This window comes from Etheostoma cragini, chromosome 1 (genome assembly GCF_013103735.1).
Source record: "Etheostoma cragini isolate CJK2018 chromosome 1, CSU_Ecrag_1.0, whole genome shotgun sequence".
Lineage (NCBI taxonomy): Eukaryota > Metazoa > Chordata > Actinopteri > Perciformes > Percidae > Etheostoma > Etheostoma cragini.
In genome coordinates this window covers 22124798-22141328 of record NC_048407.1, presented here as the reverse complement: position 1 = coordinate 22141328, position 16531 = coordinate 22124798, and the positions used below count along the sequence as shown (strand labels likewise).

General features: G+C 40.7%; 2 protein-coding genes across 5 annotated transcripts; both read left to right on the top strand.

The window, feature by feature from the left end:
- Positions 1-2690, top strand: prrg4 (proline rich Gla (G-carboxyglutamic acid) 4 (transmembrane)). 3 transcript variants are annotated; one of them, XM_034874267.1, is made up of 7 exons: positions 1-272; positions 490-623; positions 710-873; positions 960-987; positions 1386-1521; positions 2187-2381; positions 2496-2690. In XM_034874267.1, the coding sequence occupies exons 2-7, from the start codon at positions 524-526 to the stop codon at positions 2521-2523; spliced, it is 651 nt and encodes a 216-aa protein (XP_034730158.1). In that variant the 5' UTR covers positions 1-272; positions 490-523; the 3' UTR covers positions 2524-2690. The 3 variants fall into 3 exon arrangements, with proteins under 3 accessions (XP_034730158.1, XP_034730139.1, XP_034730149.1); XM_034874258.1 differs by having other exon boundaries at positions 2-272; positions 516-623; XM_034874248.1 differs by having other exon boundaries at positions 1-623.
- A 1296-nt stretch (positions 2691-3986) lies between these two features.
- On the top strand, positions 3987-14852 carry qser1 (glutamine and serine rich 1). Of its 2 annotated transcripts, none has more exons than XM_034875070.1 (13): positions 3987-4594; positions 6228-6337; positions 6665-6802; positions 7708-11004; positions 11717-12021; positions 12207-12323; positions 12424-12557; positions 12653-12825; positions 12937-13074; positions 13191-13288; positions 13442-13588; positions 13795-13890; positions 14653-14852. In XM_034875070.1, the coding sequence occupies exons 1-13, from the start codon at positions 4485-4487 to the stop codon at positions 14791-14793; spliced, it is 5004 nt and encodes a 1667-aa protein (XP_034730961.1). In that variant the 5' UTR covers positions 3987-4484; the 3' UTR covers positions 14794-14852. The 2 variants fall into 2 exon arrangements, with proteins under 2 accessions (XP_034730961.1, XP_034730951.1); XM_034875060.1 differs by having other exon boundaries at positions 3988-4594; positions 12653-12840.
- The last annotated feature ends 1679 nt before the right edge of the window (positions 14853-16531 follow it).

Genomic DNA, 16531 nt, shown 5'->3' with positions numbered 1-16531 from the left:
TTATCCAGGTAAACGCGATCGATTGGTTGAGTCTGCTCAGGTAGTTCAGTAGGAGCAGAGACTACCTCTGTTGGGAGTAAACAAAACCTTTATAACTAACCGGAATTATCTTGAGTTGCTCAGCGACTAGGCCTACAGCAGCTATAATTCATTGGATTTTAGGCCTACTTAAATGATGAGCCACTACACACTTTTTCAAAGGAAGTTACTAAACTCAGCTGTTGTTTCTGACTACCGCTAAACGTTTCCTGGTTCATCTTATCAGCTTCGAGGCAAGTAACCTCCTACCTCCTCTTTAAGGTTTTATATTGTTTCTGTTTAAACTCGGCGTTCGAGAGACTTTTCACCATAGGCAAAGTAGGCCTAGTCGACCTGGTGCCAGTTGAGGAACGAAAAGTGTATAGGTCTACACAGGATAGCCTATAGTTTAAAGACGCTGGGTGTGTTGTTAATGGTAGACTACACTCTGCCCTCAGTACTGCCAATTAATGCCCCACCCGCTCATCCGCGCGCAGGTGCACGCATGACCATGTTGTTTCATCTGTTCATACTCCTTCAACTCTTGCCATGTGGAGATCTGGCCTGTATGAGGAGGTTACTGTCGGAACACGAAGACCCAGAAGGTGAGATTTTGTACTTAAGAATTAAAAAATGAATTCACTTCCGATCACTTCTCCTATTAATGCATTGGTCTGTACACGCATCCTAGTGTTTTTAGATGATGGGGGAGCAAATTCGTTCCTGGGTCGCCATCTGCTGTTCAACCGGTTTGACTTTGAGATTTTCGTTCCTGGAAATCTGGAAAGGGAGTGTTTTGAAGAAGTCTGTAATTACGAAGAAGCAAGGGAGGTCTTTGAAAACATCCCGGCTACAGTTAAGTGACGCTGTTCAGTGCTTCCCACTGAGGTCATTTACAGAGCATAAAGAGTTCAGCCTACTAAAGATGCTTTGTTTTGCAGGAGGATTTTTGGAAAAAATATACTGAAGGTGAGAGATTAATTTAAATGCTTATTATCACAAATAATCCATTGCCTTGCCTACTGCTTCTAAAATCAGTTTCACAACTTAATTTCAACAGCGCACAGTAGGTTTGAAAATTTTTGCTGGTTCTGCAACCCAGTGTGTTGCTTAAATTCTAATACTGTGTTGTATATTACCTCAGCTACTTTCACTAGTAATGACTTCATTCTGAAACTATCTAATAACTTTCTGCTGCTGTAGAAAAGCAAACTATACTACACTGCTGCTCTCAAACCAAAGAATCAATTAAATGAATACGAAAAATCACCTTGTGATATGTTGCTTCTTATATTGCATACTAGTCCTATATACTTAACCTAACTCACGCTGTTCAATTACTTACTGTGGTCTGTGATGATCCAAAGAAAAGGACAATCGCCCCTCACGGGTTGATGTGACATCTCTTTTGGTGGGACTGATTGCTGGTGGAGTGGCCATTGTTATCGCTGGACTCCTGATCTGGTATTTATGTCAACGCAAATGCAAAAACAGCCATGCAAAGTAAGTGAGAGGGTCATTTTTCTATTAATGGAAGTTACAATTATTTGTATAGGGACAAGTACGTAGCATAGACCTATGCCAAACACCAAAGTGTTTATAGCCTTTATTATTATTATTATTATTATTATTATTATTCCTGCAAAATAGTATAGGACCACTAGCCCCTAGCTACAGTACCTCAAAGGCTATATACACTGGTACAACTCTGTTGCACGCAGGTACTTAAAAAATAAGACAACCTGACATTTCTTTAGCCCCAATGAAACACGTAATATTTTAGAGTTTGGACATTATCATATGCAGACAACTGCAACTTACATTTTTACAGTATAATTGGATGCTTATCCAGTATCTTATTGTTCTTACATGTTTTTGGTAATGTTGCTTTGAATTTGACAGAAGGAATTAATAAATCATCAAAATAGTTAGAAATAGTATATAATTTTTCATGAATGGACTGTTTCATTAATCAAGTAGTTGATTATTGTCTAGCTATATACCTTTTTTTTAACAATATGTTTACTGCATGTAGCATGGGGGAACCTACAAATGCAATTTTTTGTGCACAGTTGTATAATAGCATAATGTTCCACCTTAATACTTGAAGGCATCAGGTAGGTCACATATCATTGACATGCAGTATGTATGTCATCTGTCACCTTCAGCTCCTCTCACAGCTCCATTCGGGTGCGACCAAATAGGAGTAATGCTTCTTTAATAATGAGACGGCTGGAGGAGGTGTCCTTACAACCTGTACCCCCACCCACAACGGATGAAATAGACCCCCCAGGTCTGCCTTCCTATGAGCAGGCAATCGCAAAAAGTGGACCACATGACGCCCCACCTCCTCCGTATCCTGGGTATTTGATACATTTGTATTTGCAGTTATGTGATAGTTTTTTTCCAGTTTTTCTTATACACAATCCATAATGCAGTCACAGAAAGGTAAACCTCTTCTCTTATTGTGGTTTCAGCTCTCAACGTGGAAGTATTCGTCGGTAGTATCTTCAGGAAAATACATGTCTTTCAGCAATAAGTAGACAATTTACAACTAACATTCACACTGCTGCTCTGCTTTGCATTTTATACCGAATTTTTCATCATCACAAAATTCAAAACACTTCCTTATGCTTTCTATTTATTGCTCTGATTACATTTGTCCACTCATACATTTAATAGTCCCCCCTCTTAATGTGCTTGTGCCAAAACAGTTTTGTGGTAGCCTATACTAACTATTTTCCCAGATCTGATTGTGCTTTGTAATACAACAAATAATAATGTGAAGAACCCAGTTTGCTGCTTTTTGTCCAAATGGAAATAAAGAATCAATACTGTGCTAAATCCCCTAAGGAGCTGTTGCTTTAGACACAGCATGCAGAGAGGATCTGAAAGCAAGGAGCATTATGATTATATTTCATTACAAAATGAGTATTTAATGTAATTAAAAAAGAGACACTGATCTGTGTAGTTGAACAGTTCCCTGTCTCCTTCAGAAGGAAAAGTAGTAGTGGTAGTAGTAGTAGTAGTTAAAGTGTGATGGTATTATATTGCCATAAAGAAAATGCTTCTTAAATGTGCAGGTTTATCAGCTACTGGTGTGGGAATGCTCTTTTAATATGTGATGTAACTTTTTAATATATACATGTGGTTAATTATAAAATGTACATTTCTACCTGAGAACTCGTCAAAGGTAGTTTGACAATATTTTACATTTAAACAAAGGAACATTTCACAATTGTACAAGAAAATTATAGCTGTGATGAATATTTCAGCTTAAACATATTTCAACAGTTGTAAAAATGTCCCTAAACATTTGTCCAACATTCCAATAGTCACTTACTTAAATGTAATTTGATAGCCTGGCCTCACCAGACCAATTCGCAAATGCATATCTGCCAGCGCAAATTAAACATGAGTTCTCAGATTACTCTGGATCTAGGCAAGTCATTTGAATTAGCATTTTGAAAGCCAGTTGGACGCTGGTGTCCCCTCCTCATTAGATGATGCAGAAACCTAAGGGTTAAGAAGGTATTACGTCCCTGTCAATTACCAATACCAAAGTTTCATTGACATTATGAGAATGTATGTAGGAGTTACTTTGTTGAAGCTGATCTAAACTGTAATTATTTGAAATAAAAATCGTGTATAGATTTCTTTAAATAAAATGGATATTTTAATTAGTTTTGTGTTATGTTTTAACTGTGGTTGTGTGCAAGACGGCTGTACTCATTTTCAATTTTTATTTAAAGAAACCCAATCAAGTCAATGCACTGTTTGACATGATTTGTGATTACTAAGCATGGCTTTTGTTTTGTTGTTTACCTTAAATTAATCTGAAATTTAGCCAATAGAATTAAATGATTAGAAACAGTAGGCTGATAACTCAAGGGAATATTTAAGGGTTTTAAACAGGCTCTAAAAACCAATATTCTACATTATTTACTTGTATGCATTAATTTAATTTATTACATGATCTTTGCATTATACTATAATCATTTCAACACATTATCCAAGCAGAGTCGGGGTATAATAAATCGCTTCATATGGGTATTTGGGGTTTCTATGACATTGTAGTTCAGAAAGTGTTTAAATTATGTCCAAAACCATGCAGGTTGGAGATTTAGCTGAACTTTTGGGTGGAAGGAAGAAAACTACAAACTTCCAGCCTAAGACTGCGGTGCATCCTGGGAAATCAACCAACATGGGTACGTGAAACCATGCAGGGCTTGTACGGCTCTCCATGACGGGATATGAGCAGAAAAATAACGAAATCACTCAGAAGACTTAAGGTACACTTTTAACCAAGACAAAGCACGACTTCACGGCGGCTTTGCAAACTGTGGCGTGCTCTGGCGGGACTGCCTGCCTTGGTCGGTCGGTCGGTGGGTGGGTTGGACCTGGGCTGCTACGATGTGTATCCGCTGCTCTACGAACCTCCGTCGGGGAAGTGAATCTTTCACCGGATGATGGACAGGAACTACCCGACCTCCAGCTTTGCGGACGCGCTGGCTCCACCAGCACAGACCGTAGCTTCTTGGGCCTATGACCGCAGCACAGCTAGTGTCAAACCAAGGTAAACGATTAAGAGGGTGCACCTTCCAAAAGAATCTTGATGGAGGGCCTAGCTTTGCTGTTGGAGAAAAGTGCAGCGGTTCTTGTTATCGGGAATTGGGAGAAATATCGGAATTTGAGCGGAGTTTTAGAGGCTTTGACTTGTCAATGGTTCATTAGCCGTTTGTTAACATTACTGTCTTCCACCTTGCTAGTTTTCGCTAGCACACCTCCTCGGCATGACTATTTACAGAGTTAGTACTAACTACCTAGAGATGGGAAATGTTTTACGTATTGCGTTGACCAGCTAGACGGCTTAAACTAGCATTTTATTGTTCTGTTTTCTTGACTCACAGGTAATGTACTCGCCAAAGCCAAAACAAGATAGGTAACGTAACGAACTACCAATGCTAGCAATGTCAGTCATGGCACCTCAAATTAGTGGACACATAAGTTAGCTATTGGTGTTGTTTACGAGCTAAGAGCCGACATGTCAAAGTCTGTAACGTTACAATGTGTTACATTATTTTAGTGACGACTTAGATGTCTATTGTTATCTTTACCATTATTTCAACCTGGTTTGTAATTTATAAAATAGACCGAGTAAGTGTAACCGCAAACCTGCTAAAGTTGTAACCTTAAAGCTGTAACTTAGTCAAACTCTAGACTGTATTATGTAATATTCCATATTGTAATAATAAAAATAGATCATGCTTATTGACACAATTGTAATATCTACTTCAAATAACTCAGATTGTGCTCACAAGCAGCACACGAGATGAACTCTCTGACGTTACAGCAATTAAAACCTAATCGATTTGGTGAATGAGCTGATAAATGATGAAATACATCATTATGCTCCACTCACCAGTACAGATAAGTTATAAGGGGAAGCGATGTGTTTCATTAAGACAATCTGAAAACTAACTGATCAACTCAATGTAGAATATGTTGTATAGGATTGCATTAATTAGGCACGAATATATGTATTTGTGACTTTACAGGCAAATAGAAGAAGAGTTGCATAACAGCAGATTCAACAGAACGTGTGTGTGTGTCTTTTGAAGGGACCAGAGGCTGATGACTCTTTCAGCTTTTTTTTTCTTCCACAGATGTTTACCTTCTGGCAACAAGTGAACACTTTGGATAAAGCTGGCTGCATCTGATTACCTCTGATTTTATTGCTGTTACGTATTAATTTTCTCCCAAGAGAAAATAAAATAATGTGTCTTGAACGTTTTTCCCCTATTTGGTGCAGACAAATATCAGTTCTTCACCCCAAGTAGAGCAATTGGTTTTTGTTTTTGGAAATGAACAACTGGTGAATGTTACAATTACCAAACCACTTTGTAAAGTTTAAATAGCCATTCAGGCTTTTACAAGTAAGAACTACTAAACTATAGTTGGTTATTTATAAACTAATATGCCATAGCCAAAACATTGTTGACATTAGGCTGCTATTTATTTCCACTCAGAATAATATTTCCAACATCTTAATAGATTCGTATCCATTTTTTTTTATCAACATTAATGGGCGAACATGTTTTTTTCTGGACAAATGTTTGTATTGTTTTGCTGTTTTGAAAAGAAATTATTACTCACTGCTGCTTGTAAAGATATGAGCTTTCATGTATGTGTTTTTTGTGTTGATGCAGTTCCAGTTATGGTACAGCACACCTTGATGCAGAGCTCCTCCAGCGGCAAAGTTACACTTCCACCCACCAGCTTCCCACCTATACTACATCACACCTTCCTGTGGCAACAGGTGAGTTATGAATGCTATAGCCTACACATTGTGGGGTCAGTTAACCCAAAGTACAAAGAACTCCTCCTTCCTCTAGTGGCATCTACTCATGCAGATATTTATTTTGGGGCCATTTCTTTAGTAGAAACTACTTCCATTACAAATGTAATATTTATATCCCTTTATACCAATATATTACTATGCACTACTATATTACACCATGTTAAATACCTTTTTTTGCGATTTGGGTGAAGTAACACTTGTTTGGCTCTTATTTTACGTGGTACATCAGATTGGTCTACTTTGTTGCCTACTGTGGTTATCCCTTTTTCCTTTGTTGACCATCAGGAGCACTTGACTCAAGCAGTAATACTTCAGAGAACTCAATCATGAGCTTCCTGTCAGCCATGGAATCTAGGAGCCTTCAGGCTGGTCCTGTTAGTGCCTCACTGCTTCCTCCTTTTAGACCCCCATCATGGCCTGCTGGTGAGAACACATCCACTCATTCTGTGTTATTTACATGCTACTTACACACCACCTATTGTGCTAGAGGTGTTTTCACTATGTATGTCGGCTTTTTATTTTATTTATCTTGACCTGAATACACTGCAAAAGGGACAGATTGTATATGTAGCATGTATTATTGTTATTATTATTATTATAATTATGATTTAGGATCTCTGTTAATTGTTACCATAGTAACAACTATTCTTCCTGGGGTCCACACAAAAGATAAAACAAAACAAGACAGTCAACGTTGCATTAATACTTTCACATTGTCAATACAGTAAATAACTACTAAATAGGAAATAATTCCACATTGTCGATAAAATATAGTTCTACTGATACCTTCACATTTTCTTCTTAACAAATGTTTGAAACAAGCAAACAATGTGTGTACACTAGGGTCCTTACTTAGGTAAACATTATAGTATAGTATTTACACATATTTTGTCAAGAAAGCTTCGTTTATGGATGGTGTTTATGTGTATTTGTGAGAATTCTAGCTAGAGTTTATACAATAACCTGATAATTTAATCTACAAACCAAAGCCCAGAATACTATTGTGTACTAGACCAGGTCATTATACATTTAGCCTTAATTGAGGATGGATTAGGCCTATACATAAAAAGAAAAGGCAAATAATGGAAGTCTGCATCATGTGATCTGATGAAAGATTTGCTATAACTATTCTAAACTATTAACGAAAAAGAAGGCATAGCAGTTAAAAGTACTTGGAGAAGGCATTTATTGAACAAAATGAAGATGGTTGGTGATGTCAGTATTTCCAGATTTTTGGTTTATCAGTAGGTTAATCCATTGTGTACACAGATTTGTATAATTCTTGGGTTATTTCCTTTCCTTTAATTTGTCTATTCTTTTCAACGTAGGTACCAACTCCTCCACCACAGAGCTGTATTTGACTGGTGCCCTGCCTTCTACTGCCACTTTCCCCTCTCCTGCTGCTCTGTCGTCCTATCAGCACACTGGTGCCTACCCTTCCAGGAGTTATACTACCAACCCACCGTTGGCTATCCAGGAGCCTGCCTTCAGCACTTCAACCAATGGCCTGTTTTCACACCATGACCCCCTTCTCCATCTCAAATCAAGCCAGACCATGCTTCCCACTGCACTGGCCTTCAATCATCTCTCTTCCCCCACTTTGGGCTCGACTCTGCCTGTCCAGTCCTCCACTTACCGGTCAGCCCAGGAGTCAGCCCCCCACCTCCTACAACCCCAGTTCAGCCTGCTACCCTCCGCCCTGCCTGCCCCTCATGGCGCCCCACAACCCTACGGGGCCGCGGTTTTCTCAGGCTCTATTGAAAGAGCTCTTCAGCGTGAATGTAGTGTGATCAAACACCACCAGAGGCCTTCCAGCAACCACTCCTTACAGGGATACTTTGGCTCTGGCAGTGAAACGGATGTGTCCTACCAGCAGGACGCGTCTCGTCAGACCTCTGTGTCCTGCAGCCCTTCCACAGGAGCAGATTCCTCTCAAGGGGTAAATCGTGCTCCACAACCCAAAACAGACTTAGTAACTCAAGCATATTCGTCCACTTCTGTGCCAAAGGCTAAAGACTGCTCTTCTAAACTAACTCCACACTCAGCTGGGGATGAAGAGAGTCATGAGAACTCTCAGAACCTGACTAGTGGGTCTCCTGACCATTACTCCTCCCCAGGACAAAAGCAGAACTCAGTGATTTCTAATCAGCAGTCAGTCCAGATATCCAGCCTAATGTCCAGTAGTCTGTCTCAAACTTATATCACTCCCCACACCCAGTCAAAGTCCTCCCATTCCACCTCAGACAAGCAAAACCCCCTTTACAAGACTCTGCCTTCCCTCTCCAGCCAGTCTGATAATGTGGCATCTGTTGGTCAGACACTTGTTTACTCCTCCAGTCCCGTGCTAAGCCAGGAACAGGAGATCCAGTATGGAGCCCAAGTCCAGGGCTTGTGTCAGGGAAATCTTTCTGAGAGCTACCCCACATCCCACTCTCAGGGTGCCCCAAATGTGACTTTTACATCTCAGTCACAGGGGCAAGCTTCAGTGACTCAGAGCTACGCCACAGGACAATCTATTAACCTTAACTCCTCTTACCCATCCACATGTGTGCGGACTCTGCCCACATCAAATTCTTCACAGGACTATACCCTCATGCAAGCCTCAGTGGAAGGTAAAACACATAACACACTGTCCCAGCAGCAGATACAGTGCCATAAATACGTTTTGTCTGCACCATTGCCTACCTACTCTTCAACTGCTCAAGCCTTACAAAATAACATCAGATCTTCAATACAGGACATAAAGCCAACATATATCAAACAGAAACTTGGAGAGCTCCCTATTCAGGACATAGATGCTCTCCAGCAGGCATCAATGGAAGCCTCTGCTGCAGCTAGCAATATGTCTGCGCACAACAATGTCATCTATGTTGTTTCAAAAATGGATGATCATCACAAAACACAAAGTGTTATCCGAAGCAATTCACGTTCTGATGAACAGTTCATGGGACTAGGTCCCACAAACACAGTACAGGTAAAGGATGAAAGGATGGGTTGTCTGAGCCAACAACACATTCATCTAAGTAGTGTCAATGGTCAGGAAACCGCCAACACAAAAACCACAAACTCCAGTATTATATCTTCACATGTACCCCTTAGCTCAGAGCAGCTGAAGCAGCAACCTCTCCAACTCAAATCTTCTGACATACATCAACAAAACCTGAATCATACTGAAAGCCAGACCACGGCAGCCCACACCCAATTTATCACCGTTCCCAGCACTCAGGTTCTCCTCGAGCCCAACCAAATGATTCTTCTCCAGCAACCGCTTGTCCACCATAGTCAAAACACCTCAAAGGTTTTATCAATGCAAGGTATCCAACCAGCCCAAGATTTGGGCCCTGTTCCTGTCCAGTATCTTCAGATGGGCCGAGAACTGCTGGGTCCCAGTGTCACCGAAACCCAGAGACAGCAGGGCACAGTAGTGTCTGAACAAAGTTCAGGATGCCCTGAATCTTCCAAACACCACTACAGCCAGTCGGCAAATCAGCAAACAAATGATGCCAAGAACCACTTTGCTCTCAACTCGATTTGCTTCCCTGACTCCATGCTACTTGCAGATGACAGACATATTTTGTCAAATGTTGATGACATTCTGGCTGCCACGGTGGCAGCATGTGGCGTCACACCACAAGACTTTGTAAAAGCTACATCCTCTGCTGAGGCTGAAATGGCAGTGATGGCAGGCCCCATTGATTCTAAAGGTCACTTCCAGACTGTGGATATAAGGCACATGTCTCCTAGTTTTTCCTCAGCACAACAGTCAATTTTGACTAACACTAACTCCCACAACATGACCATGACACTAAATAGAGCTCAGATGGCCACAGCCTGCCAGGGTCAACACGTTCACCACCACAACCACGGTTCCGAGCTTGACACGAATGGCGATGGAGGTAGCTCTGAGCATGACTATCACTTAACCAGGCAGGTGTATGACTCCCCAGATCTCCAGAACAGAGTCGAAGGGAATGCAAAGTGTATTAAAACAGAAGATGGCCTCATGGAATGCCCAGGCAGTGAAGAATTTCCCCAAAAGAAGGCTCGCTCTAAGTCCCTGACCAAACTAGGTGGTCCTGAGGAGGATAGTGGACAGGCCAGACCAACCAAGCGCAGTGGACAGACAAAGCGGCAAAACTCCAGGGGGAGTGACGTCAGCTTGCTATCTTCCTCACACAGTGTATACGACGGTTGTCCGCAGCAGGAGAGAATGAGACAGAAGATCCGTGAAGTAGAAGAGAAACAGCCAGAGGTCAAAACGGGCTTCATTGGCTCCTTCCTCGACTTCATCAAATCTGGCCCCAAACAGCAGTACTCGGCAAGTCCTACACGAACTATTAGTCGCCCGAGAAAGCCTAGCACCTCATCCAAACCACCGCCATGTACTTTGCCTTCATTGCCTCCCAAACTGCAGAGTCTGCCCGGGCCCTTGATTCCCCATGAGAGCCAAGGAGTGAGCTCCCAACAGAAACGTCTGGATGAAGATTTGCAAAAGAACTTGGAGACTCTGCCATCGTTCAGTTCAGATGAAGAGGAAAACACTGGGAAAAACCAGGCCCTGAGAAACAGCATCAGCTCAGCGCTTTCAGCTCTGGATGAGTCTTCAGATCGGAAAACCAGGGCAGGTAATAATACCCTGCCAATATTGTTATCAGAGTTTCAACCTAGGAACTATGATATCATTGTTCATCTATTGATTATGTTTTCCATTATAATGTATTTTATACAATTTAAAAAAGAACAAATCCCAATTCCCTCTGTTGTCCAACAGTCAGAACTGTGTGTGTGTGTGTGTGTGTGTGTGTGTGTGTGTGTGTGTGTGTGTGTGTGTGTGTGTGTGTGTGTGTGTGTGTGTGTGTGTGTGTGTGTGTGTGTGTGTGTGTGTGTGTGTGTGTGTGTGTGTGTGTGTGTGTGTGTGTGTGTGTGTGTGTGTGTGTGTGTGTGTGTGTGTGTGTGTGTGTGTTTTTGCAATAATAAGGAATAACCAAAGCCATTCAATTTAAATTTTTGCATTGCATTAGCCAGCGGAAGTCAGTATTTTACCAAATAAATGGCCTAAAAAATTATAGGTTCTCAAACTGTGGCTGGCACTAAACTTTGTTCCATGTTGCCTCTCCCATCTTTTCTGTTATGCTTCCCTGTGCGATGTCGTGTCAGAATTATAAATGAGACATCAATTATACCTTTATATGCTGTGATAAGTATTAATATGATAATGATAAGTATGTTGTCTGAAAACTCTTGATTACATGTTAAAAGTACATGTAAGGAGTTTGGTTAAGTTTCTTTCTGAAAATGTGTTTTCGCAACATTTACATATTTGCAACCCTTCTCCAGATAACCAAATCCCCGGCTCGATGATTAAGCCAGACCAAGTTCCCGCCATGCCCCACGCTGTCATCGAGACCTGTTTGCCGCGGATAACCACTCCTACACGGACAACAAATGCCGTCTCATTAGGGAGTGTGTTTGCAGCCAAAGAAGAGTCTAAAGAGACCCTACCAGGCCAGTTGGCTGTGCAGTTGACGAGTGTGGCCATGGAGGGACTCACTGACGAGGAGCTGTCAGACAGTGGAGGGGAAGGAATGTACAGGGAGAGAGACGAGTTTGTTGTCAGAAATGAGGATATTGAAAACATGAAGGTACAGCCATGGAAACCATGCATGGACAATGTCAGTGTGGATTTTGGTGTTCAGCAGAATTTAGGATTGTCATATCATATCTTGTGTACACTCGTAGTTGAACATTCTTTGTTTCATTTTCTCATGCCGTAGCTGTTACTACATACTGAAGCTTGTTCTGCACGGTGTCTTGTGCATGTTTCCAGGTGACAATGAGAGCAGGCAGTGAACCTCCAGCCATCTGGAAAGTCCAGAAGGCTCTGCTGCAGAAATTTGTGCCTGAGTTGAGAGATGGGAAAAGAGTGTTCTCAGCCACCAACAGTGTAAGTAAAAGCGGACATGCCAATACCCAGGCATCATTCAAATTACTCGTTTTATTCTGCAACAAGTGTATACATACATATTGTTTTTCTTTGTGTGTAGTATCTTGGATACTTTGGTGATGCCAAGACTATGTACCAGAGGGTATATGTGAAGTTCTTGGACACAGTAAACAAAAGGGAGTATGTACGAGTTTGTAGTCGGAAGCCTCGCTGCAAGCCTATGAACTCGCTAAGGTAAGCTAACATGACTAACATGTTTTTTTTGTTTTTTTAAAAGCTTGGTTGTTCAGTAGTCTGATAGTGTGACTTTCTTTTGTTCTGCCACCCAGGGGTGTTCAGGTGAAAACTTTGCTAGGCTTGACAGCCGCCCCTCCCTCAGTCTCCCAAAGCCAAAAGCCTCGACCCAAACAACTCAAGCCCAGGGCAGAGCCCCCTCCTAAGAAGAGGAAGAAATGGAAGGAGGAGTTTTCACACACTGTCTCTGGATCATCTGCAGAAGAGGGTGGTGAAGATGACGGTGAATAAGCCTATTTCTTTTTACATCTAGTTTGGATATAAGTTGCTGTCTCACTGCCTCTTCATGATCTTTGATCTCTCTCATACACACTCTTAGAGTTAAACCCGGCCATGCCGTTTGCTTCACGGTTACTCAACACGCGAACCATGAAGGAGACTTTCAGGAGCTTTGTGGAACTGCTTATCAGCATTGCCTTAGACGAGGATGTGATGACAGCACTTGAGAGAGCAAAGGGTGAGCAAATTGACTTTCTGAACATCAAGCTTCTGGCTTGGGGAAAAAAAATTTGAAAACAAGGGTCAAGTGAGTCAGGGAGCAGACTTAAGACTTGTTTACTTGTCTTGTTTCAGATGAATTGCTGCTGACACAAATGAAAAGAGTGGATGGGATGATCACTGACAACAGGAAACGCCTGCTTCACAAACTGCACATAGAGCAGGTCCTAAAGGTAGGTGTGATTTTTGTCCTCTTTTTTTGGGGGCATTATTTCAACTCCAAAAGGCTTTAAAGGCAATCTTACAAACAATCTCTGAATCTATTTCAATAATTTAGCAATGATTTTAGATTTAGATTTCGTAACTCTCCTGTTCTGTGTCTTCAGACGGCTCTAGACAGCTTCCCAGAGATCTCAGTGGTAACTGAACTGAAGAAGGACGGGGAAATCCCGGCCTTTAAGGTGCGTCTCAGTGGAAAGGCCTACAACAAGAAAACCATGAAGCCCTACAAGATGCCTAACAAAGTGCCACAGGTAAGACGAGATAACGATTTGGAAAAATTCCCTGTGCTCTTGATACATATGTCCAGCAGAGGGCACAGTGTCACCATTGTGTTTCTCACTCATTCTTTTATTCGGTTGAGCGTTGAAGCCACTGTTCTTCTGTCACAATGTCTTATTAGGCTAATATCTGAATAATAGAATTTTCAAATATGTTTGCTTTGCTTTTTTCTTTCTAGGAGTATACAGTGGACCAGCAGAAAACTCAGTGGTTCTCTCTGTACCACTCTTTGCAGCATTACAAGTACCACACGTACCTCATGTGTAAGGACGAGGTGAGACTTTGGTTTACACATGAATGCTAGCATGAGCTACTTTCTGTGCAGGTTTTATGTCAGTGTAGATTTTACTCTATTTTGTAGTTTTAATTTCAGATGCTAATTATTCATTTGAGGTTTTGCCATATTAAAGGAGAATTTCGGTCAATTCCAACATGTAGGTCTGTTGTTTGTAAATTTGGAGTGCTTTCAGTAGAAAGAAAAACGAAAACAATCAGTGCTGCCTACACGTGCTATCCTCCTGCTAGAGTTAACACCCAACAGGCTTAAAGAGGGCATGTTTTAAACTTGTTTTTAGACCCTAAAAATGTTTAAAATGTCATTAAAAGTGCCTACCCATGTGAAGTGATTACTTCAGAGTGAACACAGTGAATCTCACTGTTGTAGATGTGAAAGAAATTCATGAAAGTTCTTCTAATTAGTTCCTGTGTTGATACTGCAAGGAGTGCATTGCAACTGTCTATAATCTACAACACCAAAAAGAGATACATATGCTTATTTTTTAAAAGTAAGGGCTGTAGTACAACTAGCAGGAGACTAGTTATAATTGAGGTAAGTTTGAAGACACTACCGTATTTAAACATTAAATTGATAGCCTACATATTTTTGTTTCATCTCTTTTCAAAGTTCTAGTTTGTGGAATTTTTACTGACAGCACTCCAAATTTACAAACAACAGACCTACATGTTGAAATTGACTGGAATTCTCCTTTTAAGCTCTTTTTTTTTTGTAAACTCCATTTGTGGTTCTGCCCAACAGATTGCATCTTTGCAGCTGCAGTCAGGAGACCTGGGGCAGGAGGAGATGGTACAGAAGTGCCTGCAGAACGGAGCTTGGGTAGAGGGGCTCTATGATCGCTTCGGAGAGCTAATCAATCAAGTGCAGCAGGCCTGCCGATGATCCAGCCTCAACAGTCTTGGTTTAAAAAACAAACCGACATTAAAAAAACAACTCCAACACTAGCATGAGGATGCATCTATCTCAGAATGGCAGCAGAGAAGGATGGAGTGAGTCCTTCCTTTGAGCCACAGAGAGATTTGAATCAGGGATCTGTCAGCTGACTGGCCCGAAATACGTTCGGGGGGCCTGTGGCCTAGAAGAGACAGCAGGTGAACGGCGGGACAGCAGTAAAGTTAATAGTCTGCATCCCAGCAGAAAGCAGTAACTTGATCAAAAGAGGACAAAGACTTTAGTTTTGGGAGCATTTTTTGGAAGACTTCCACCTAATGCTTCTCCTAGTCTTTGTAGGTTTTTCTAGTTACAGGTCCCACTTTTTATGGGCATTTTCATAGATTTATAATGCTTTTTTCTCTTTTTGTTTTTTACTTAGTTAAATGCCAGACTATAACCAGTATGTATGCACTAGATAGAAAGCAATTGGCATAGGAAGTAGAGCACAACAAATACAAATGCAGAAATCTGATTGCCTACAGTTATAACAAGCCTTCAATCATTTGAGAAGTAGGCTCACATGCTGAGAAGTTGATTTATTGTCAAAAAAGAAAAAAGATGTATTATGTATAACCGTAGCTATATACTGTTTTCAAAACATCCATTTTTTTAATGGAGTGCCAACTTATATATAATGTACATTTTGTATAAAAGAACAGGGAGATGGGAACTGCAGCGATTCTCTTAAGGAGGAATTTAGAAACTATATACTGTATCTATACTGTGGTTTTAACTTTTGTGCTTCAAACACCCATTTACTTATAAGATGCAAGTCAGTGCTGTCCAGTACTGCTTTTTATGAATTTTGTTAATCAAATATTATGACCTTAACTTAAGGTTAAAATTAAATAAATAAAAGTTGACTTTATACTCCTTTACAGGCATAGCCCACATTTTACGACAAATATATATATAGATATATATTATTTTTTTTCACAGAAGCAAATATTGTTATGTTCTCATTACAGTTTCTAAGACACTTTTTCATTGTTTTTTCACAGTTTTCCAAAATGGACTCTTAATAAATCGGTTATCAATTTTATGCTATAAAAACTAATCTTGTTCTTTACAGATGCAGTTTGTAAATAAAGTGCCGCATGTATTAGATGTTTGCTTTGACATGTTTTGTCTTAGGCCCCAAATGATCTGGGACTTTTGAGATTTTGAATATGCAGCAGCAGCATAAAAGCTTCAGCTCAGAGGGGTTGTCCATGATCTCATTACATTTGGAGCTACTATACTTAAAATGACTTTCTACAAAAATTGAAATATGCATTCTTACTGATGCATTAGAATGAAAACAAGAGTTTCTAAGTACAATCTACAGGTAATAAATTCCTCTGAAGGACATTTTCCTGGAAGACTGTTATGGGTTTAGCAGTTACAGGGTAGGAATACATACCAAGGTTGTTCGGTACATAAAATTTGCTCCATTACTTAGAATTTGACGTCCTTGATGTTATTTCACAGGCCATTTTGACAGCTGATGTTAGAGAGTGGAGGAGTGGGTGAGAGTGATCCTTCTGTTATGGTATCAGTGACACCATAACACCTCCAAACAGTTAGTACTGGCATCCCAGGAAAGTCCAATAAACATTAACTCAAACTGGGCTTGGTTACTGGTCTCAACCATGCAGTGCCCAACACAAGAAGAATGTCTCCTCCGCTCAAAGAGGGCCGTTAGTGT

Bases quoted from the DNA above. Each gene is read 5' to 3' on its own strand.
- prrg4 (XM_034874248.1), top strand. From the start codon at position 452: ATGGTAGACTACACTCTGCCCTCAGTACTGCCAATTAATGCCCCACCC. The intron at 624-709 runs GTGAGATTTTGT...CACGCATCCTAG, and splicing joins GGAACACGAAGACCCAGAAG to TGTTTTTAGATGATGGGGGA. The intron at 874-959 runs GTTAAGTGACGC...TTTGTTTTGCAG, and splicing joins TTGAAAACATCCCGGCTACA to GAGGATTTTTGGAAAAAATA.
- qser1 (XM_034875060.1), top strand. From the start codon at position 4,485: ATGATGGACAGGAACTACCCGACCTCCAGCTTTGCGGACGCGCTGGCT. The intron at 12,324-12,423 runs GTAAGTAAAAGC...CTTTGTGTGTAG, and splicing joins TGTTCTCAGCCACCAACAGT to TATCTTGGATACTTTGGTGA. The intron at 12,558-12,652 runs GTAAGCTAACAT...TCTGCCACCCAG, and splicing joins AAGCCTATGAACTCGCTAAG to GGGTGTTCAGGTGAAAACTT.